Source organism: Dermacentor variabilis, chromosome 10, assembly GCF_050947875.1.
Source record: "Dermacentor variabilis isolate Ectoservices chromosome 10, ASM5094787v1, whole genome shotgun sequence".
In the NCBI taxonomy this organism is placed as follows: Eukaryota; Metazoa; Arthropoda; class Arachnida; order Ixodida; family Ixodidae; genus Dermacentor; species Dermacentor variabilis.
The window spans coordinates 106520252-106545599 of NC_134577.1; the positions used below are offsets into that span (position 1 = coordinate 106520252).

Below are 25348 nucleotides of genomic sequence, written 5' to 3' on the forward strand. Positions count from 1 at the left end.
GAGGGCTGGATGATGCCACGCTCCAGCATGTCGTCAACGTGCTGGTCGATGACACGGCGTTCAGCGGCGGACACACGATACGGACGCTGGCGCAATGGTGTTTGTTGGCCGGTGTCGATACGGTGAACGACTGCGGACGCCCGGCCCAAGGATGGGTGGCCAATGTCAAATGAGGCACGAAAACGCTGGAGGAGCTTGATGATTTCGGTGTGCTGCGCAGGTGTGAGTTCTGCGTCGACGGCATGAGCGAAGACGTCTACAGGGGCATCGGTCGCGGCGGGAGGAGTTACGGCACAAATCGGAAGTGATGCCGTATCACCAAACTTGGTGGCCGGAAGAATGCTATCGAAAGCTTCAGCGGTACCCAGGCACTCGTCACGGAGTAGGGATGACGGGCAGGCGGACGGATTGCACACGTAAAGGGCAGCAGAACCTTCGCAAAAAGTGACGACAGCAAACGGAAGAAGAAAGTTCCGGCGGCGCGCACAAGTGGTCGACGGCGTAAAAAGGACAGATGAGTTCGCAGCAGAGCTACATAACACAGGAACCAGAGCGGCGGAGAAAGGTGCAATATCGATGTCAGAGGCGGCAACAACTTTAGGAGAATAATGGTCGTCAGGGTCAAAACACGGCATTGATAACGTAAGTTCGCAACGAGCGCAGTCGATAAGAGCTTGATTTACAGATAGGAAATTCCAACCAAGAATAACGTCGTGCGGGGAACGAGGCAGGACGACAAATTCGATAACATGCATAACGCTTTGAATGACAACCCGGGCTGTGCACGACGCTGAGGGCTGAACGCGATGCGAGGTTGCCGTACGCAGAGAAAGAGAGGTAAGGGGAATGGTCACTTTGTTCAAATTGCGGCAGAGCTTCTCACTAATAATAGAAACGGCGGCTCCGGTGTCGATAAGGGCGTGTACGGTGACGCCGTCTACGGACAGTTCAATTTCGTTCGCCGGCGCAGAATGAGGCCTTGAAATGTTCGACGGAAACGCAGTTCTTGCCTCTGGAACGGCGACTGCTAGTTTTCCTCTCGGGCTGGGCTGGGTCAGCGAACCATCGGGGAAATGGATCGGCGACGTGGGGAAGGCGACCGGCGTGAATCGAAGGGGAGGCGACTGTAAGAGGTGTCCGGAGGAAGGTGAGATTGGTCCTGACGCGGAAGTCGAGCAGGCCTGTAGCTTGAGGCACCCCCACTGTCAGGTAAACGGGGGCTGCGACGGCGGCAGAATCGTGCTACGTGGCCCGGAAAATGGCATGAATAACATATTGGCCGGTTATCAGGTGTTCGCCACGGGTTGACGACAGGGGCTCCAGCAGCCGAGTAAGGAACGACTATCGGACGCGAAGGTGGCGGCGGTACTAGGAAGGTGCCGGTGGCCCGGTAGGAATCAGGAGCCGGAGGAGTGTAAGGCCGCGAGACAACGTCAGCGTACGTTAGCGGTCCAGCTGCAGGCTGCGGAGGAGGGGCAGATGGCAGCGCCGCGGCAACTTGCGTCTGAATGACGTGACGAAGCGAAGGAGCCAGGGTTGTCGACGGCTGGGGTGCGCTATTCGCCAGAGACAGTTGGCGTGCGACTTTCTGGCGGATGAACTGCTTTATCTCCGGCATTAAAGCAGAGATGTCGGCAGCGTCGCGACCGAAGTCCAACGGGGAGAGATCCGCAGTGTCCTGCTGAGCAGCGCGTGTTGATGCACGTTGCTTGCGCAGCTCGTCGTACTGCTGGCAAAGCTGTATGAGCTCGGCAATCGTCCGGGGACTCTTCGCGACGAGCATTTGAAAGGCATGCTCATCGATGCCTTTCATGACGTGCTTGATCTTGTCTGCTTCATCCATGGATGAGGTGACGCGCTTGCAGAGCGAGAGCACGTCTTCAATGTAACTGGTGAAGGTCTCGTCCTGGCGTTGAGCTCGACCAGGCAAGCGCTGCTCAGCGCGAAGCCGGCGAACTGCGGGACGGCCGAAGACCTCAGCCAAAGTCGCCGTGAAAGCCGACCAGGTGGTAAAATCGGCTTCGTGATTGCGGAACCATAGGTTGGCCACGTCAGTCAAGTAAAATATGACATTTGTGAGCTTGGCGCGGTCGTCCCACTTAGTATAGGCGCTTACACGGGCATATTCGGCGAGCCAGTCTACCACGTCGTGGACGTCTGTGCCGCTAAATATAGCCGGATCGCGCTGGCGGATAACACCAGAGCAGACGATGGCCGGGGGCACGGGAGCAGCAGCCTGGGACGGTCCCGGTTCATCCATTGTAACAGCTGGTAGTAGCGTCCGACTGCGGAGTTCCAGGATGTTGAAGAGAAACCCAGCAGCTCCACCAAATGCAACGGGGGGTGTTCGCCTAGCAGCACTAGCTCTAGGTTGCAGCGGTAGGCTTAAAACAGGTCGGTGCTATCTCGAAACGGGGAAGCAAGCACACCTTGTCGTCTTCTTCTCATCCACTAGCACCATGCCCGCTGCCCAGTGCCTTCAGTACAGTATTAATTGTTTTTCTGTGACCATTGATACCAATTTAGAGCTAATTTGGTGCTGTATAACTATTAGTTTTAAAAAAATAATACTAGGTGTGTGCTACCGATCCCCATCAAGCGACTCATCCTTTTGCGATGACTTATACGATTGTTTAAAAAAGATTACCATGCGTTTCCCCGGAACTGCAATTATACTCTTAGGCGATTTTAATTTTCCTAACATTGTCTGGTCACATGTCAATCCCTTTTCTAATCCTTCGTCGGCCGAGGCCAATCGGTTCATTTCCATTTGCTCTGACTTCGGCTTATCGCAGATCGTCAGACTTCCAACACGTGTAGCACATAACACATCATCACTCCTGGACCTCATTCTAACGTCATCGCCCGATAACTTTTCTGCGGTGACACACATGCCCGGACTGAGCGATCATGACATCTTGCATTTTACACTTACAACAACACAACAAAAAACATACCGACAGCGGAAAAAGTTCCGAGATTATAAAAAAGCTAACTATCAAGCCATCAACAGAGAACTATGCATATTTCTAGACACTTTCCTACCACTTCATCTGCAACGCTCCATAGAAACTAACTGGTGTATCTTCAAAAATAAAATAAGTGAGCTTATCACCAAACACGTACCCCTTCGATCCGTCTATGCTAACAATAAAGCACCATGGTACAGCACATATCTTAATCGGTTATCGAACAGGAAAAAACGTTTATTCCGTACAGCGAAACATTCCTCAAAACAGACACATTGGCTAGCATATAAACACGCAGCAATTTCATATATTAAAGCCCTAAGGTCAGCCAAATTTTCATTCCTTAATTGTACACTTCCAAATTTATTGAAGACTAATCCAAAACGCTTCTGGGAAGCCATACGAGGAAACAACCATAAAACTGGAATCTCATTGCTAACAACTTCTGGGGACCCAGTACCTGACCTATTGTGTTCTACCGTGCTTAACAATACCTTCACTCAGTCATTCTCATCACCTCAGACCCCTGATCCGATGCCCGAGATAAAATCAACTAACTACCATTTCATGGATCCCATCGTTTTCGACGCAACTGGTATCAAAGCCATAGTACAAAACTTAAAACCTAAAGCATCATGTGGGGTAAGGGTAAGGGGTTTTTTTTATTTACAGTAAGCAGTATACAAAGCTCACTGCAGGGGTAGGGCCTAAAGGCAATCAAGCCTGACAAAGGTCCCTGTCCCTCCGCAGTTCGTGGCAGCTCATACGCTTCGAGTTCAACAGTCAAAAAAAAAAGAAGGATCGCAGTACAGCAGTTTCAGGAAAATGGACAACTAGCTACTTGCAAGAGTACACATAACAAATCACATAAACAAGAGAAATATTTATATAACATCTCTAAATAATCATACAGAAGAGGTCGCACGCACGCCATAATATATAGCTACACAAAATAAATTCAAGAAATTTGAAAATAAGAATGCATGAGAATACAATGAAATTTAATTATACATGGAAACACTCAAAATACTAATTTTGAATGATTTAAGCATTGGTCGAGGCATGAAAATTCACAGGTTAATGTTTATACTGTATACATGTGGTAATTAATAAGTTCTTTGCTTGTTTTTTAAATGCAGCACTACTACCCTTAAAGTTCAATCTATCTGCAAGGATATTCAAAACATGATGTGTCTGGTACGCAGCACTTTGTTTTCCGTAATTAGTTCTTACTTTAGGTGCTCGTATCCTTTGTTCTCGTAAACAGTAGTATGGTTTTTCGATGCGGCTTTGTTCATATAATTTATTTTGTTGAATTACTTGGAGCAATTTAAAATAGTATAACTGATCAACCCTGAGCATGAAATGTTTTATGAACAGTGGAGCAGTTGGCAGATCTTGTAATTTTCCCCTGTACTTTTCGAAACAGCGCAATATTTTCTTCTGCATAGTAACAAGTCTATGGTAATTTCTTTGCGATGTTCTTCCCCAGACTAATATCCCATAAGTTACCTTAGAATGAAAGAGTGCATAGTACATATTTAGTTTTAACCTTAATGGGATTAAGTATACTGTTTTGTGAAAACAACCAACCATTCGCGCTAATGCGGTAATCAGGTGATTTACATGTGTATTCCAGTTTAATTCCTCCTGAAACCACACACCAAGAAATTTTTGTTCCCTAACGTGTGTAATACAATTTCCTTCAAATGTGACCCGTATTTTGCTGATAGGCTTGTTTATAGGTCGGAATATCATATAGGTTGTTTTTTTGGCATTTAAGCGTAGCTTATTTTGCCTTAAGCATTCTGAAAGATGCCCTAAATAACTATTTACACTGACTTCAAGTGATAATAAATTGTCTGATGAAAAGAAAACGTTTGTATCATCAGCGTACATAATAAGTTCAGGGGAATCAGGAATTTCTACAATATCATTTATATAAGCAAGGAACAATAGTGGCCCCAATATGGACCCTTGGGGGACTCCTTGGTTTAATTTTATCTTTTTAGACATTGTGTTATTAATTTGCACGAATTGATAGCGATCTTCAAGGTAACTTTTAAAGAGTTGAAGTGCGACTCCACGCACTCCATACCTCGATAATTTCTGAATTAACAGTTGGAATTCTATGGAGTCGAATGCTTTTTGATGACACTGCGATCATAGTGACAGCAGACAACCATGAGGATCTAGAAGCAAAGACAAACGCTGAATTGAAAAAAATTACACGCTGGTTTTTTACCAACAAGCTAACGATTAATTCAAGCAAAACCAAATATATGGTATTTAGTTCAAGAGCAAAAATCATTGACAGCTTCCAAATTGACATTTTCATTAACGGCCACTCACTAGAGCGAACACACTCATTTAAGTATCTTGGTGTCATTCTAGATGAACATCTTCACTGGAAAAATCAGATTAGCGCAGTCTGTTCAAAGTTGGCTTCTGGCTGTTATGCCTTATTACAGGCCCGTGATTATTTTAACACACATACACTGCGTACCCTTTATTTTTCCCTTATTAACAGTCATCTAACATACTGTGTAGAATCATGGGGTTTAACATACAACACTTACCTTGATCCTATCCGGCGATTACAAAAACGGGCTGTCCGAATTATAACACAAAGCAAGTATACTGAACCAAGTAAACCAATTTTCCAGTTATTAAATATCCTTCCTTTCGATCTTTTGCGGTCTTTAAAGATAGCGCTGTGTGTAAACAACATCGTAAAATATAACCAACCTTTCAATGCCTCCCTGTTTCGCTCTCCTTCTCGACTCACGAGAAACCTCACACATAGTAACTTTAATTTGCCACCGAATAATAACATCTACAGTGAAAGATTGGTGCAGTTTTCAGGAGCCAAGGTTTGGAATGCTTTACCCCCAGAAATAAAACAGTCCCACGAAACTAATAAAGCATTAAGAACATACTTTTTGAGCCTTATTTGTTCTATGTGACAGTCGTTCGCGGTTTGTGTTTGTTGTACAGTGTTGTTCATTACAGATCTTTATTCATTCTCCTGTAAAATGCATATTGTATTATTTTCTCCTCATTGTATAGCGTACTCTGGTCTTTCGCCGTGACTTTGGGCTTTCTATTTTACACAAGTGTTGTGTCATTGCCATCGTGCATTTTTGTATCTGAACCCCACACTAGCCTCTGGCTATGGGTTCAGTCAGTGTCTGATAATTTGTATGGCAAGAATAGAAATAAAACAACAACAACAACAACAACAACAAGATCAAGAAAGAGCCCAAGTGTGTATTTTTTCTTTTCCATATGGTCGATTATCTTATCCTTGATATTAATAGAGCTTGCACCGTCGACTTATTTTTTCGAAAACCATGTTGACTCTTTGTTATTATTTGATGTTTATCAAAAAGGATGCAAGTCTACTGTAAATTACTCCTTCAAATATTGTTGATATTGTGGGAAGCACAGATATTGGTCGATAATTTGCCAAACTATTGATATCACCACCTTTATGTACTGCAGTGACTTTTGCCACCTTTAACTGTTCCGGAAATACACCGGCAGTGAGGGTGAGGTTGATAATATAGGCCAATACATCACATATCAATGGTGATATCAATTTTAACTCAGCAGAACCTATTTCATCAATACCTGATGCAACGTTATTTTTAAGCTTTCTGATGAAGATTTCTACTTCGACCGGATTTGTGGGAACCAAAAAAATAGAATAAGGTACAGTAGACCTATCAGCAGTTGGGGTACTTTCCGTATTTCCATCGGTTGCAACATAGGAGCCCGCGTTTATGAAGTGTTCGTTCATGACATTGGCCAAACTTTCGCCGCTGAGTGTTTCGCCATTATTTGTTAGGTCCTGTGTCCTATGACAGCCTTTATTCCTGTTCGTAAGCCCATTTACGACTTCCCATAATTTCCTCTGATTGGCGTAAATTTTTTCAAATAACTTTTCATAGTAGTTCGTTTTAGCCTTCCTTATGTCTGAAGTTAAAACATTTCTATATACCTTATATTTAGTGAACGCGTCGGGCTCTCTCGAATGGATGAAATCGTGGTACAACTTATTCTTTATTTTAATGCGCCTGTAAAGATCAGAATTTTTCCAAGGCTTTCTGCATTTTTTATTTATATCACCTGAGAACTCATGAAGTGGAAATGCTGCATCATAACTAGCACGCAACAGCTTTAGGAAGGCGTTATAAGCTTCATCAGGGTTATTTTGCCTATAAACAGTGCTCCAATCTAGGTTCTGAACTAAGTGAAAAAAATTTTTACGAGTTTTGCTGTTTTTAGTTTGATGTAGAAATGTCTGGGTTTTTGGTATGCAAAGGCGAGAAGTAGATAATACCAGAAAGAAGATGGGCATATGATCACTGATGTCACACGAAAAAACCCCGGTTTTTATATTCTGCGAACTGAAATTTGAAGCACATATATCAAGCAGCGTAGCGCTTACTGATGTAATCCTAGTAGGTAATGTTATAAAATTTGCACTTCCATATGTAAGCGAAAGCGTTTCAAATTCTTTCGCATAGGGATCATTGGAGCAGAGGTCAATATTTATATCGCCCATAATTATGCAAGGAGTATTCCAGAGAACAGTTGATAACAAAACGTCAAGGAACTGAATAAATTTCTTCTTGTGGCCACTGGGTGGCCTATATACACCAACTACTAAATATGGCACAATACACATAGTCATGCATTCAATATCATCATTCATGACAGAATACTTATCAAGCAATTCACAAGAAAGAGCAGCCTTAAAATAAATAGCAAGACCTCCACCTTTTTGTTGTTCACGACAAAGGATTTCATTTCGATAACCTGGAAGGAACGGTGCATCTTCTTTACAAGTGATCCATGTTTCTGAGAAAACCAGCACATCAAACCCAATTGATAGAGACTGTAGAAAAACAGCAATATCATCGACTTTTCTTTTTATACTTCTACAATTCATATGTAATGTCGAAAACAAGTTCTTGCCAGAGTGGAATTCGCTATTAAATTCTGCAACATCATAATACTTTCGGTTACTAAAGGGATCAGACATAATAAACCATTTTCAATTTCGTATTTCGCATTGCATGTTCAATTCCCTATTTTAGTCAGGCTTGCCTCATCCGCAATGTGTATCACTCGTGAACCTTCATCTTTGCGTGCTAGCACTTTGCCACCAGATGTCCAGACAAATTTCCAGCCAGTTTCTTTCTTTTTCTGTATTGCCGCTGCAAGCAAAGCCTTGCCCCTCTGAGTCAAATGCTCATTTACAAAAATGGGCATTTTCTTCTTATCCCCAAACACAGAGCTATCCAGCCTTTACTTTCTACACTTCGCCAGAATATCGTCACGTTTTGTTCTTTTGACAAAACGAATGATTATCTTCTGCACACCTGGTTTAGGGGTGTGAATCCAGTGGCATGTGTCGATGTCAGCCGGATCAATCGTCGTGCCGACAGCTTCCCCTATCTTTGTCACAACTGTCACTGGATCATTTCCCACCGGGGCACCTTTTATCTCAAGATTGTTTAGGCGCTGATACTGCTCCAGCTCATCGCATTTTTGTGCCAGTTTCTTGTTTTCTGCTTTTAGTTCCATGTTTTGACTGATAAGTTCTTGCATTTCAGTTCTCATATTCTTAATATCGATGGCTGCATCTTTCGCCTCACTGCAAGTATCAGAGCAAAAAGTTATGCTGTATTTAATTTCCCTCATTTGACTTCTGAAATCACGTTTGAAGCTTTCAAACGCCTTTGACAGCTCTGCAAGATCTTTTGTGTCAGTTGTGTCCTTCTCTGCATCTTTTCCGGCATTCTTTACGGAGTCTTTCCCCATTAGCAAAGCAAATACACTTCACGCAAAACAAATACACTTCACGCTGTGTTCGGCAGCAGTGCACAAGAACAGAAGCAAATTTAAAAGCAAGTAACACCAATTCTCACCTGCAAAGGAAGAAGGTGTGTTACGATTTGCACTGTTTGTGCACCGCCGCCGAACTGCGTGGCCCACTCGGTGAAGCCGTCCTTTTATGCGTCTTTCACGACCAGCTGGCGTCGCGGCCACGTGATGATCCAAGCGCAGGCGCAGGACCACGGTGACCAAGCTTGCAGCGGGGCGTCCGTCCACGAGGTTGATAAGGGCGGTTTTCCGTGAGTCGAGCTAAGGACAGCGAGCTGCAAAGGAAGAAGGTGTGTTACGATTTGCACTGTTTGTGCACCATCGCCGAACTAGATGAAATTAACACTATATTCTTACAAAACACAGCGGAATACTGTTCAATCCTACTAGAATGCATTTACTCACAATCTTACAACTCTGGCACCTTACCGTATGATTGTAAAATTGGCAAAGTAATCCCCATTCACAAAACCGGACCAACCCATGATCCACACAACTACAGACCTATTTCACTTACATCTGTACCATGCAAAGTTATGGAGCGTATAATATACACACATCTGGTTAATTTTCTTGAAAATAACAACTTCTTCACAGTTATGCCGCATGGATTCCGTAAAAACTTCTCTTGTGATACTCAGCTTATCCTCTTCACTAATGCCCTACATGCCAATTTAGATTCTGGTTTTTTAACAGATTGTATATTTCTCGACTTCTCTAAAGCATTTGACAATGTGAACCATGCATTGCTTCTTCATAAATTAGGCGTTCTAAACATCGACCCCTCCGTAATTAATTGGATTCGCGTGTTTCTGACATCACGTGTTCAATATGTAACCACTAATGACGCTAACTCACCTTTAGCCCCAGTTGACTCCGGCGTCCCGCAAGGGTCTGTGCTCGGTCCTTTATTATTCCTAATTTATATTAATGATTTGCCCACTCACGTTTCCTCGAACATTTGTCTTTTTGCGGATGACTGCGTCTTGTATCGTAAAATAACTAATTCTTCAGATATTCTACTAATTCAGGAGGATCTCAATAACATAAATGAGTGGTGTCGTACATGGCGCATGGAATTAAACATTAGAAAGTGTAAGACTATGAGGATTTCTCGTACTAACGTCATCTGCCCCACCTATACGCTAAATAACATCCCACTAGAATGTGTAACGTCATATCGATACTTGGGGGTTCACATTGCCAGCAATCTATCCTGGAAAACTCACATTGATCACATAACATCTAAGGCCACTCGCACGCTGGGATACTTTCGTCGAAAATTTTCTCAAGCACCATCATCACTAAAACTCTTATTGTACACAACTTACATTCGCCCACAACTAGAGCACGCGTCATCAGTATGGGACCCCGGTCATGACCCCCTCTTACACTCTCTAGAGGCAATACAGAATCGATCAGCCCGTTTCATTCTCACCAACTACCAAAGAACTGCGAGTGTCACTAACATGAAAGCTCTCCTTCACCTCCCGCTGTTATCAACCCGTAGAAAACTATCTCGCATATGTCTTTTCCATAAAATCTACTACCATAACACATATTTACGCTCTATCTTTGTCCAACCACCACCATACATTTCATCTCGCATAGACCACCGCCAAAAGGTAAACATTCCGCACTGCAACACCGTCGGCTTTTCATACTCATTTCTTCCCGAAACGAGCAAAGATTGGAATAACTTACCCGGATTACTTACAAGCGTTATTGACACCAATAACTTTAAAAGCACACTTCAAAGCTTCATGTTATAAATAATTGTTGCGTTTGCTTGTTCTGTATAATAACTGCTTTTATGCCATTGTTTTACATTATTGCTTGTATTTTTATATCGTATGTTCTTTCGTTTCTTTATTTTGTTCCGCCATGTATTTTTGCCACGCTCACAAGTTTCTATTTACCATTCTTGTTTGTATACGATGTTTTTTGCCATGTTCTTTGCCTTCCCTCCTTATTTTGTGATTGCCTCTGTATTTACTTACTTTGCCCCTCCCCTCTGCAATGTACAACCGTACCTTGAGGGTATGATAAATAAATAAATAAATAAATAAATAAATAGATAAATAAATAAATAAATAAATAAATAAATAAATAAAAACAGTTGCACACAGTTGTTGTCCAAACGCATTGAACTATTTCCAAGTGTCAACACTGTCGCTGCAAGAAGTTTCTCTAGCCTCCACCGAGTTCACTGCTATGTATGGAACGAAGTATAGACGATGAAAAGCGCTCACCCGAAAAAGATAAACAAGTACACGTGTCAATATGATGGTTGACAATAACATGAATCTAGAATTAATACCTCTCCTAAATATACAACTGTAAAAACGTTATTAGGCTGCCTAAACGAGTTACGGCAAAATTGTGCCTCTAAAACGTTACGCAACCTATTTTTGTATTGACATGTGCATCCGTGATAAGTTAATATTCTTTTTCGTGGTTTCATCACTACGTATTTTCTTCTGTGGCTGTTCTCTCTCTTAGTATGAACTTTATGCATAATGTAGAATGTCTGCTTTTGTTTAACCGCTACGAAGCGGGTAAAGCGGTGAGGTGGCCAGATTCCCCTCAAGCTGGAGTGTTTTGCCTAGTCATCCTGTTTGCGACCTAGTTGTTGCAAAATAAAATCAACGTCGAAGTGAACTATTTGTTATATGTCAATGACAGTAGAAAAACAGCTCAAGCTCATGAGTTTTATGACGTGGCAGGCAAGTCTATTACAACGACGTTATGCTTGGTCACTAAATATGTACCGATAAAGCAATGTCTTTATTGCAGTTGTGGAATTCTTAATCCTATCTATCGGCAATGACTCCAGACTGCATCAATGTTGCTTGCTTAGCCTAATTGCATGTTTCATAGTAGAGTTTCGACAATTAAAATTTCTGGCTGTTTCCATCCGAATCGAAGATCTTGGCTGGTAGCCATATTTTCCTATGGTATTTTATTATTTTCATTCGGAAATCAGCCCTTGCTTGCCGGGTAATTTGAATTTGAGCGATCAGCCAGCACTTGTCTGACCCCAAATGGCCGCAACCGGACGACCCTTATGGTAATCACACCTGTCTTGGTGAGCGATAAAATTAGATTAATTGCTTTGGTCCCAGCAACATTAAGAAAAGCGAACTGTACCATGTGGCAGTTTCAGTCACTGCAGCAGCCTTTATGGCAGGAGTTAAAACACGATAAACGTACTAAAAAGTGTATAACAGCTGTGTCCTACCAGTGGTCACCTAGGTGGCAGAAACCTGGAGGCTCACGAAAAGGGTTCTGCTTAAATTGAGGACAACGCAACGAGCTATGCAAAGAAGAATGATGGATGTAACGTTAAGAGGATAAGAAGAGAGCAGATTGGGTGAGGAAACAAACGCGAGTTATTGACATCTGAGTTAAAATCAAGAAAAAGAATGGACACGGGCTGGGCATATAATAAGGAGGGAAGATAACCGGTGGTCATTAAGGGTTACGGACTGGATTCCAAGAAAATGGAAGCGCCGCAGTGGGCGGCAGAAGCTTAGGTGGACGGAGAAGATTGAGAAATTTGCAGGGACAACATGGCCACAATTAGAACATTATCGGGGTATTTAGCGAAGTAGGGGAGAGGCCTTGGCCCTGCAGTGGGCGTAGCCATGATGATGATGATGATGATGAAACGAACTGACACTGCGATTGAGCACAGCGTGACTAGTTGCCCCAACAATGTTGCTGTTTTTACCTAATTCCTAGCATTACGTTGAAATAGTAATGCTACGAAGCCTAGGTACCCTTTAAATTTTCCCAAGTATTCCTGTCAATCTCACCTCTGCCATGGCCTGGTAAAGTTCCCAGAAAGCCGGTTGCGAGTACAAAGCGAAGACGTTGCGTGACCCGTGGACAAGAGCCACTGGTCTCTCAGTGCAGTGTGTCCCGAACATGCAATGGTCGATCCGGTAGTTCCACCGGCACGAAAACAGCAACAGGCGTTGACGGTGCATGCTGAAGAAGATGTTCAGTAGGTCCTGGTCGCCCCACCTGATGTTTTGCCTATACGTCTGCTCCAGTATCCTCAGGTGCTCCTCCCAGCCAAACTTTCGCATGCGGGTAAGATTCATGAGCATTACGCCCGAGTTGACACCTGTGCTTGGCACGGACGGGAAAGTTGGCAAAATAAATCATGAAAGAGCCTATCACAAGTTAGTGCGAGTGGAGGGTCACTCTATCAGTAGGACTGATCCTTCCAACTGATCAAGAATACTACAAACACTCATCTGGTGAGACAAAAAATTAAATTATGGGGTTTTACGTGACAAAAACGACCTTCTGATCATGAGGCACGTCGTAGTGGAGGACTCCAGAAATTTTAACCACCTGGGGTTCTTTAACGTGCACCTAAATCTATGTACATGGATGTTTTGCCTACATCGAAATGCGGCCGCCGCTGCCGGGATTCGATCCCGCGCCCTCGTGCTAAGCAGCCCAACAGCATAATCACTGAGAAACCATGGCGGGTCTGGTAAGACGGCGTGTACAAAGAAAGGGTGGTGGTCACAAGCTAAGTAAAAGGTTACTGTACTTCACGTTTTTTTATATGCACGTTTCATTTGTTGACAGTGGGTCAAATATTTCTTTACATTTAAATTAAATTTTTGATTCGCCAGTGACGAAAACCACCTTCCTTGTCTTTGCACTTGTTTGCAGTTCAAAGATAGACTACAAGCCGTGCAAACTAACCTACAAACTCCCTTCTGAATATTACAATGTTATTGCATCACAAAAGTTGCTGGCATGACGTCGTTGACTTCAATAAACAATTCATGCATTTTTCTAACACTCCTGTGCCTGAAAAAGCTTTTCGAAGTCAACAGGCTAAGTTGCTGCATATCTTCAGTTCCCACGAGGTCATTTCTTTACTGTTAAAGTGGTAGGTGCTTAAGCGCACTCTTCCCGATCTGCACTTTGTCATGTTTAAGCTGTGCCTACACAACGATGACTGACCTCGCACTAAACATCCCAGTGCTGCACAATTTATCTCGGTCATCTAGGAGTATTTTACCTTCACCTGCATCTTAAATAGACCGTTTTTGCATTGTGCTTAGGCTAAAATGCTGGGAATCGCACCCGCAAGCTCATAATTAGCAACAGAAGAGCATAGTCGCTGAGCGAGCCACTGCAGCAAGTACACAGAAGGAGAGATTGGACGCTTACATAAAATTACAGTATTTTCGCAAATTTGAAAAAACTGAAATAAACAATACGCACTTCTTTATTTACACAAAAGAAGACAGAATTGGACACAAAACGTGACAGGTAATTCATACAGCGTGAACAAGGCTATAAGTCAACTGTACTGTACAAGTGGAAGAGCTTTCACACATGCGTTCTCTCATATATTCCTGCTTCACACCATTAGACAGGTTGTGTTGCATATCGTGTGGGTGTGCCCACGAATAAGTGTTTTTGAAATGGAAGCATGGCGCCCCCTTTCGAAGAAATATTTGCAGTTCAAGGTGATTGTCTATGTCTATGATTGTCTATATCATCTAGGTGATGACAATATCTATTACAATGGGCGATGAAGCAAGCAGGCTTCATGAACGAGGGGAGTAATTTCTAACGAGTTATGAAAAGCTTTCAGAAAAATGCAGCGCCAAAGGTAACGGCACACTAAGAAAGAACAAAAGACAGGACAAGGCGGAAAAGGAGTGTTTTACTATGAAAAGCTGCAGGAGCAGTTGCTGAATCGTAGGCGCAAGAGACTTCTGCGTCAACTGACAGCGCAAGTGATTTACTCTAAGCGAGTGTGATCACATCGAGCAGCTTTTCTTGTCCACTGCCTTTACACATATGTAATAGCTACCGTACTTTTTTATTTGGAGCTTACTGATAACTATAATTGCTGCTTTAGCCTGATATCTCAATTTGTTTAATATTGACACGTGTACTTATCTTTATCGGGCGACCACGTTTCGCCGCTCAACAAATGTTATCGCACAGCGCGGGATGCGCCTGCATGTATCCGAAGTTTCTGGAAAGTTATCGATGCTTCTACTCTCTGTCTGTTTTCGCCGAACCTTATGTTATCTGATTTTATCGCCTCATGCGAATTGTGTAGAACTTTGTGGAAGCCACGCGGGTCCCTGCGATTAGTCTGGAAAATTCGACCATTGATGTGTAAAAGCCGACGCACTTGACCCGTTGATTCAATTTTCGACGATCGCCGACCGTGTTCGCCGCTATCGTTGTGCTTTAAGTGTAGCCTGTTTTTGTGGGCACAGGTTCACCCAATACAAGTTAGTTTTGTCTTTCACAGTATTTGCTACTGTGTTCTTGAACGTCACCACCACGTGACATCTGGTGGAGGTGCTTTTCGTTCATGTAGCGGATGCCCCCGATAAGCCGTCATCCAAGTCCGGACCGCAAAGAGAGCACCAACGTAGTCCCGGAGCATCGAGCAAGCCGCCGTCTTCAACAGCTGCCCCCGGAGCACGGACTTCTACATGAGAAGACCAAGAATATTGTGGCCAAGGCAACCCCAATGGCAGCCCCAGCGTCCCCCATCGTGCTGCAGCAGCCCAGGTAACCTCCGACGTTCCGCGGATCAACATTCGAGGACCCGGAAACCTGGCTGGAGACGTATGAGAGGGTCGCTACGTTTAACAGTTGGGACAGCGACGACAAGCTGCGGCATGTCTATTTGGCACTGGAAGACGCCGCCAGGACCTGGTTCGAGAATCGAGAAGTCACCTTAACGACGTGGGACCTGTTCCGAAGCGGCTTCTTGCAAACGTTTACAAGCGTCGTGCGAAAAGAGCGAGCCCAAGCACTACTAGAAACCAGAGTGCAGCTGCCAAACGAGACGATCGCGATCTTCACGGAGGAGATGGCCCGTATTTTCCGGCATGCCGACCTGGAAATGTCAGAGGAGAAAAAGGTCCGCTTCCTGATGCGGGGCGTCAAGCCAGAACTTTTCGCAGGACTTATTCGTAACCCGCCGAAGACCGTAGCAGAGTTTTCTGCAGAAGCATCGACGATCGAGAAAACTCTGGAGATGCGCACCCGGCAATATAACCACCAGGGGTTAACGGTGCAGTACGTCATCCAAGGATTGGCTTCCGGTGACCTTCAGGAGACCATCAGGGCCATTGTGCGCGAAGAACTGCGCAAGGTCTTACCTTCGTCGCAGCCCCAAGTGGCTTCGATCGCTGACATCGTGAAAGAAGAGGTGCACCGATCGCTTTGAGTTTCCGAGCTGCGACCACAATTACCGCAGCCCCAGCCAGAAGCGATGACATACGCCGCCGTCGCACGCCGTCAACGCCCCCCTCCGCGACCACGCGAGGGCCCTGCAACGACGCAAATCCATCGTCCGCCACCGCCGCCGCCCACACGCCCACCCGTCGTCCAGCACACCTACGCGAGGAAGCCGGACATTTGGCGAGTCCCCGACCACCGCCGGCCCTGCTATCACTGCGGAGAAGCCGGCCATGTGTATCGCCGATGCCCATACCGGGAGATGGGACTGCGAGGTTTCGCCGTCAACGCTCCACGCCCGCAGCAAGGTTAACGCCCTCGCGATATCGCCGACTACCTCGCCGCTACTCAGTGGAGCTCTCGACGACCGTCGCGTTCGCCATCACCAGGCCGCTACCTCTCGCCGCAGCGCCGACCGTAGACCGACACAGCTCGGGGCTGGTCACCTAGCCCATATCCGGAAAACTAAAGGTAGCAACCGATGAAGGCGCGGTTGCTGTTCGTCGAACTGACGAAGATCCACCGCCACCGACGAAGACGACAAAGAAACCATCTCGACTACCTAATGACGACACGCCGCCGTCCCGACGAAGTCAGGAAGCCAAGACTACACCGACGAAAGACGGCTTGACAACGCGACGTTCCAGCTTCAGTTCAGCAAGACGCAGCCGTGATCCGACGCCAAGACCCAACTGCAACGCCAGACAAAGAACCACCGACCTCGACGTACTTCTCGACGGCCACGCAGTCACTGCCTTAGTCGACACAGAGGCCGATTACTCCGTAATGAATGGACACATTGCCGCCCAGTTGAAGAAGGTTAAGACTGCATGGGAGGGCCCCCAAATTCGGACCGCTGGAGGACACCTCATTACGCCGACTGAAATCTGCACGGCAAGAATAACCGTTCATGAACCGACTTACCCTGCCACCGTCGTTATCCTCCAACAGTGTTCACGAGACGTCATTCTCGGCATGGACTTTCTGAACCAACACGGCGCAATCGTAGACCTGAAGTCAAAATCGATAACGCTGTCGGAAAATCAAGCGATACCGCCGGAGAGCTTTAGTGGTCACCACGCCTTGAGTGTTCTCGAAGATCAAGTGAGCATGTCGCCTCGCTCGAGCATTGTTATTTCGGTCGGCACCGAAACACCCGCTGACATAGAAGGCGTCATCGAAGGCGACCAATGTCTACTGCTAGACCGTGAAATTTGCGTCGCAAGAGAGATCGCTCGACTGCATGGAGGGAAAACTGAAGTGTTGCTGACAAACTTCAGCCATGAGTTCAAGCACATCAACAACGGCACGACGATCGCGTACATCGAGGAAATTCTGGAAACCAGTAATGCGTTTGTCCTCTCGGATTCCGCCGCATCTACACCGACGACGATGATTCCCGAACCAGACTACGACATTAACCCAAGCCTCCCCGTGATTAAGAAACAGCAGCTTAGAAGTCTGCTGCGACGACACAAAGGCTGCTTTTCGACGTCATCGAGGATTCGACAAACACCAGTCGCCAAGCATCGCATAATCACCGAGGAGTGCGCTCGACCACTCCGTCAGAGCCCTTGCCGAGTTTCGCCACGAGAACGTGCAGCTATAAGAGAACAAGTCGACGAAGTGCTGCGCAACGACATCATCCAGCCGTCGAAAAGCCCGTGGGCATCCCCAGTTGTCCTGGTAAAGAAAAAGGACGGAACCCTACGTTTTTACGTCGATTATCGTCGTCTGAACAAGATCACGAAGAAGGACGTACACCCCCTCCCACGAATAGACGACGCACTGGATGGGCTCTGCAACGCTAAATACTTCTCGTCGATGGACCTCAAGTCTGGCTATTGGCAAATAGAAGGCGACGAAAGAGATCGCGAAAAGACAGCCTTCATCACTCCAGAGGGCCTCTACGAGTTCAAGGTTATGCCAATCGGACTGTGCTCGGCGCCTGCAAGGTTCCAGCGCGTCATGGACACGGTGTTAGCAGGATTGAAGTGGCAGACCTGTCTGGTTTATTTGGATGATGTCGTCGTTTTCGCCGGAAATTTCTACGATCACCTGAGGCGGCTTGCGACAATACTAGAGGCCATCAAGTCGTCAGGGCTTACTCTGAAGCCGAAAAATGCCGCTTCGCTTTCGATAAGTTTCTGTCCCGAGGCCACGTAATCAGCAAATCTGGTGTCCGTCCAGACCCCCAAAAGACAGCTGCCTTCCCACAGTTCCCGCAACCCATCAACAAGAAGGCAGTGCGTAGATTCCTTGACATGTGTGCCTACTACAGGCGCTCTGTCAATGACTTTTCACGCATCGCCGAGCCCTTGACACGTCTAAATGGGATGAGTTCAAGTGGGAAATGCCGCAGGCCGACGCATTTGAAGAACTCAAACGACGCATGCAGTCGCCGCCAGTACTTGCGCACTTCGACGAGTACGCCGATACAGAAATCCATACTGACGCCAGTAGCCTAGGCCTAGGTGCCATTCTAGTCCAGAGAAGAAACGGAGTCGAACAGGTGATAGCTTACGCTAGCCGGTCGCTGTCAAAAGCGGAAGGCAACTATTCTACGACCGAACAGGAATGCCTCGCCATCGTTTGGGCTACAGCTAAATTTCGCCCTTATGTTTATGGCAGGCCATTCAAAGTCGTCAGTGACCATCACGCGTTGTGTTGGCTAGCGAATATAAAGGATCCTTCAGGACGACTGGCGCGGTGGAGCCTCAGACTACAAAAATATGACATCACTGTAACCTACAAGTCCGGACGAAAACACTCCGATGCCGATTGCCTATCACGCGCACGCTTTGACCCGCCGCCGCAAGATGACGAGAATGACGACGCCTTCCTTGAAATGATAAGCGCGGAAGACTTCGCTGAACAGCAACGCGCAGACCCGTTGCTAAAAGGCCTCGTCGAATATTTGGAAGGGCACACCGACGTTGTCCCCAGGGCATGTAAGTGCGGATTATCTTCCTTCACGCTTCAAAACAATCTACTCGTGAAGAACTTCTCATCATCAGTCCGTGCCAATTACCTTCTTGTTGTCCCGTCAGGACTTCGTCCAGAAGTATTGCACGCCCTACATGACGATCCGACCGCTGGACACCTCGGATTTTCCCGTACACTATCGAAGATACAAGAAAAGTATTATTGGACGCGCCTGACTGCCGACGTCGCCCGTTATGTCAGAACATGCCGAAACTGTCAGCGACGCAAGATACCGCCGACAAGGCCAGCCGGATTACTACAGTCAATCAAGTTTCCTTGCCGACCATTCCAGCAAATCGGGATGGACTTGCTGGGACCGTTTCCTACGTCAATAACCGGATATAAGTAGATCGTCGTGGCGACGGACTACCTCAACCGCTTCGCTGAAACAAAAACACTGCCGAAAGGTAGCGCAGCCGAAGTGGCGAAATTCTTTGTCGAAAACATCCTGCTGCGACATGGTGCCCCAGAAGTCCTCATCACCGACAGAGGAACGGCCCTCACAGCGGGCCTCGCCCAAGCCACTCTGAAATACAGTCAGACAAGGCACAGGAGGACAACGGCCTACCACCCGCAGACGAATGGTCTTACGGAGCGGCTGAATAAGACCCTCGCCGACATGCTAGCGATGTACGTCGACGTCCAACACAAGACCTGAGATGCCGTCCTGCCGTACGTAACATTCGCTTACAACACGGCGGTGCAAGAAACATCACAGATCGCGCCGTTCAAGCTCGTCTACGGCAGGAACCCGACGACGATGGTCGACGCCATGCTGCCGCACGTCACTGATGAGGAGAACCTTGACGTCGCTACCTACCTCCAGCGCGCCGAAGAAGCCCGACAGCTCGCCCGCCTGCGGATCAAGAAACACCAGAGGACCGACAGCCGACACTACAACCTGCGACGACGCTCCGTCGAGTACCAGCCCGGCGACCGCGTTTGGGTGTGGACCCCGATACACCGACGAGGACTCAGTGAAAAACTACTGCGACGATATTTCGGACCCTACAAGGTCACCCGACGTATTGGTGCACTGGAATATGAGGTCGTGCAAGACGGCATTTCGCATTCACAGCGGCGCCGCGCACGATCTGAAGTGGTCCACGTGGTGCGCCTTAAACCCTTTTACGGACGCTGACGAACTTCCTTATTTTTTTTTCTGTGCTACAAGTGCTTTTGTTCATCACTTTCGTTTTGTTTGCAGCATCGGGTCGATGCTTTTTAGGAGGGGGGTATTGACACGTGTACTTATCTTTATCGGGCAACCACGTTTCGCCGCTTAACAAATGTTATCGCACAGCGCGGGATGCACCTGCATGTATCCGAAGTTTCTGGAAAGTTATCGATGCTTCTATTCTCTGTCTGCTTTCGCCGAAGCTTACGTTACCTGATTTTATCGCCTGATGCGAATTGTGTAGAACTTTGTGGAAGCCACGCGGGTCCCAGCGATTAGTCTGGAAAATTCGAATATTGATGTATAAAAGCCGACGCGCTTGACCCGTTGATCGATTTTCGACGATCGCCGACCGTGTTCGCCGCTATCGTTGTGCTATAAGTGTAGCCTGTTTTTGTGGGCACAGGTTCGCCCAATAAAAGTTAGTTTTGTCTTTCACAGTATTTGCTACTGTGTTCTTCAACGTCACAACCACGTGACAATATCTAGGCATGCTAGGCAAACAACATTGTGAGATTTGTTTGAATTTACCGAAATCTTCATTTATACAACCAAAAGCTCAGGCTAACTTACTGTATAGATATTAGCTTTAATTTGACAAGTCATTTTAGGGCCCCGATTCAGTTCACACACCGAACAGAATGCAACTATTGGCCGAAAGGAATGGATTGCCTTGTGTCAGTGCGACTTTTTTTGCATTCCACACGGGTTGAGTCACAAGTTGTCCATGGTGGTTGGGTCAACTTAAGTTTATTGCAACAGCCATGTTGGGGTTACATGGTAATGGTATTACAGCAGGAGGCCCCAGAGTTTTGAAACAACTGCCAGAGGAACGTCCTATGATTACTTAAATTGGGTTATTACACAAAAAAATAAAGCATGGTCATGTGAAGAACAAGAATATTAATTAGGCAAGTTCATTATATATTACAGGAATCTGCTTACATAAGTTCTTGGTAATGCTAATTATAAGGAAACATCAAAAATAATCGACAACGTGTGAAGAAGCACAATCACAACGATAACTAGCAATAATCAACCGGACATGAGAGACCAAAGACGTTTTATTATCACTAATAGGAATTACGTGTGCAAAAACAAATGTATGCAGCAAAATAACATAAATATTGGTAGTTAATTTGGAAACCTAAATAGGTCGGGTAATTGAAGAAAAAATTATTCTTGGCGCACAGAGAATGTATGAAAGTGATGCTTTTATTTCAAAAGGTAATGAATTCCATATTGCTATGGCAGAGAAAAGGGCTGTGAACTTGCCATTGTTCGTCCTTACGGCAGGTAAAATAGGATTACTGCGCAGGCAAAACTGGGGGCTGTTGTTAGTATGCGTTCGGGATTCAATGAAGTTGTCGTGTGTGATGAGCCTATACAATTACGAATATTTTCTGACGAAATAATTTTAGTAACAGGAGAATGTTAAGTTTCGGAAACTGTTGCCGGTAGGACGAATAAAATGGTCTGGAAGTCATTATTCGCGCAGCTCGGTTCTGAAGTCGCTCTAGACGTTCAATTTGCGTAGAATACGTATTGGCCCATGACAATACACAATAAGAAAGGTGGCTATGAATATAAGGAAAAAAACATACATTGTTCGAGGTATGGTGGAAAACAAGTTCTTGTCTTAACGATAATGTGGATGCCAAATTCAATGTTCTTCACAACTGATCGGCGTGTCGAATAAATTTAATTCGCTAAGATGACACCGAAGAACTGCGCTTCGTTCGAAGCCTGTGTGACATAACCACCAATATGAACAGAAGGTGGGACGTCGATTGAATTTCACTTGGAATGGAACACCATACATGCGGTTTTATTAGGATTAATGCGCAGATGATAACTATGGCACGATAAACTAATATTGCATAAGTCGGGGTTAAGGTTCACTTCAGTGTGGAAATTGATTTACTGGATGTAAAGATGGTGCTGTCATCAGCGTATAGTTTTCACTTGGCCTTAGCAAGAATAGTGACTAGGTCATTAATAAACATCAAAAACAAAATCTCGCCTAAAATTGATCCCTTGGGACCTCTACGTTAATTCTCTTGGATGATGAGAGACGGCCGTTAACCTGCACCATTTGAGACCGGTTAATGAAGTAGTCTCTAATAATGTTGAGAGGTGGATCATATGTACCAAATAATTGATCAATACTGATCAATGCTTGATCAATACAGAGCCGACAATTAGACCTCTGTCAAAAGCTTGCTTGATTTCTTCAGTTAAAGTAATAAGTGCCAATTCGGTTGAATACTCTTGGCGAAATCTAAATTGCTGAGGAGACAGATGATTAAATTGTTTTAAGTACGGCATTATTTGAGTGTGAAAAAGCTACTTAATCATTTTACCAAATAAATGAAGTATACCAAATGGATTGTAATTCCCTACTGAAGTCTGGTAACCTTTATTGAAACAGGAGCCATTCAACAAGCTTTAAGACAGCTCGGAAACACGCCTGCAGAGAAAAGTTCATTATTGATTGGTGCCAAAACAGACAATATTTCATGCGAAATTAGTTTTATTTTACAAGGAACAATGCGGTCTTAGACAGCGCTTGTAGTCTTCAATGATTGTGAACTTCACGGTGAACCTGCTGAACTTCATCTGCACTCGCCGAATGCCGATAAAAGGAATGACTACACCGACGTATATCATGTAAAAGACAGGCCGGCTGCGCATTCCCGTAGATGCGCAAAGATGCTCACTGAATCCATTAGCGATATTAAGAGGGTCAGTATACATTTCTTCTCCTTGCTTGATTTTTATTGAGCTCTATGAGCAATCATTTTTGTTCAGAAACGCTTTAATAATTTTTCAGCCGCGTGTCAAGTTGCTAGTGTTTTTTACAATAAGGTCCTGGTAATAATTCAGCTTAGCGAACACTAATAAAGAAGGCATTGTTGCAGAATATTTCTGAAAGCGGGATTATTTTAATGTAAGGTTAGAAGGCTGTGCCTTTAACTTTTTATGAAGGTTATTCTTTTTATTTTTGGAATTTCACAGTGAGCTAGTATTCCCTGTATTTCTGGGAGAGCGAAACTACTTCATCATCATCATCATCATCAGCCTGGTTACGCCCACTGCAGGGCAAAGGCCTCTCCCATATTTCTCCAACAACCCAGGTCATGTACTAATTGTGGCCATGCCGTCCCTGCAAACTTCTTAATCTCATCCGCCCACCTAACTTTCTGCCACCCCCTGCTACGCTTCACTTCCCTTGGGATCCAGTCGGTAACCCTTAATGACCATCGGTTATCTTCCCTCCTCATTACATGTCCTGCCCATGCCCATTTCTTTTTCTTGATTTCAACTAAGATGTCATTAACTCGCGTTTGTTCCCTCACCCAATCTGCTCTTTTCTTATCCCTTAACGTTACACCTATCATTCTTCTTTCCATAGCTCGTTGTGTCGTCCTCAATTTGAGTAGAACCCTTTTAGTAAGCCTCCAGGTTTCTGCCCCGTAGGTGAGTACTGGTAAGACACAGCTATTATATACTTTTCTCTTGAGGGATAATGGCAACCTGCTGTTCATGATTTGGCAATGCCTGCCAAAACGCACCCCAGCCCATTCTTATTTTTCTGATTATTTCCGTCTCATGATCCGGATCCGCCGTCACTACCTGCCCTAAGTAGATGTATTCCCTTACGACTTCCAGTGCCTCGCTGCCTATTGTAAATTGCTGTTCTCTCCCGAGACTGTTAAGCATTACTTTAGTTTTCTGCAGATTAATTTTTAAACCCACTCTTCTGCTTTGCCTCTCCAGGTCAGTGAGCATGCATTGCAATTGGTCCCCTGAGTTACTGAGCAAGGCAATATCATCAGCGAATCGCAAGTTACTAAGGTATTCTCCATTAACTTTTATCCCCAATTCTTCCCAATCCAGGTCTCTGAATACCTCCTGTAAACACGCTGTGAATAGCATTGGAGATATCGTATCTCCCTGCCTGACGCCTTTCTTTATTGGGATTTTGTTGCTTGCTTTATGGAGGACTACGGTGGCTGTGGAGCCACTATAGATATCTTCCAGTATTTTTACATATGGCTCATCTACACCCTGATTCCGTAATGCCTCCATGACTGCTGAGGTTTCGCCTGAATCAAACGCTTTCTCGTAATCAATGAAAGCTATATATAAGGGTTGGTTATATTCTGCACATTTCTCTATCACTTGATTGATAGTGTGAATATGGTCTATTCTTGAGTAGCCTTTACGGAATCCGGCGTGGTCCTTTGGTTGACAGAAGTCTAACGTGTTCCTGATTCTATTTGCAATTACCTTAGTAAATACTTTGTAGGCAACGGACAGTAAGCTGATCGGTCTATAATTTTTCAAGTCTTTGGCGTCCCCTTTCTTATGGATTAGGATTATGTTAGCGTTCTTCCAAGATTCCGGTACGCTCGAGGTCATGAGGCATTGCGTATACAGGGTGGCCAGTTTCTCTAGAACAATCTGTCCACCATCCTTCAACAAATCTGCTGTTACCTGATCCTCCCCAGCTGCCTTCGCCCTTTGCATATCTCCTAAGGCTTTCTTTACTTCTTCCGGCGTTACCTTCGGGATTTTGAATTCCTCTAGACTATTTTCTCTTCCATTATCGTCGTGGATGCGACTGGTACTGTATAAATCTCTATAGAACTCCTCAGCCACTTGAACTATCTCATCCATATTAGTAATGATATTGCCGGCTTTGTCTCTTAACGCATACATCTGATTCTTGACAATTCCTAGTTTCTTCTTCACTGTTTATAGGCTTCCTCCGTTCCTGAGAGCATGTTCAATTCTATCCATAATATACTTCCTTATGTCAGCTGTCTTACGCTTGTTGATTAACTTCGAAAGTTCTGCAAGTTCTATTCTTGCTGTAGGGTTAGACGCTTTCATACATTGGCGTTTCTTGATCAGATCTTTCGTCTCCTGCGATAGTTTGCTGGTATCCTGCCTAACGGAGTTACCACCGACTTCCATTGCACACTCCTTAATGATGCCCACAAGATTGTCGTTTATTGCTTCAACACTAAGGTCCTCTTCCTGAGTTAAAGCTGAATACCTGTTCTGT

The 25348-nt window shown here is 45.1% G+C and overlaps 1 protein-coding gene across 1 annotated transcript in view; it reads right to left on the reverse strand.

The window, feature by feature from the left end:
• The window catches only part of LOC142559362 (glucoside xylosyltransferase 2-like), a 56839-nt gene that overhangs the window by 18037 nt on the left and 13454 nt on the right, over window positions 1–25348 (reverse strand). The window contains exon 3 of the mRNA XM_075670972.1: window positions 12683–12996. Coding sequence (XP_075527087.1) covers window positions 12683–12996 — 314 coding nt within the window. The remainder of the gene's footprint in view (window positions 1–12682; window positions 12997–25348) is intronic.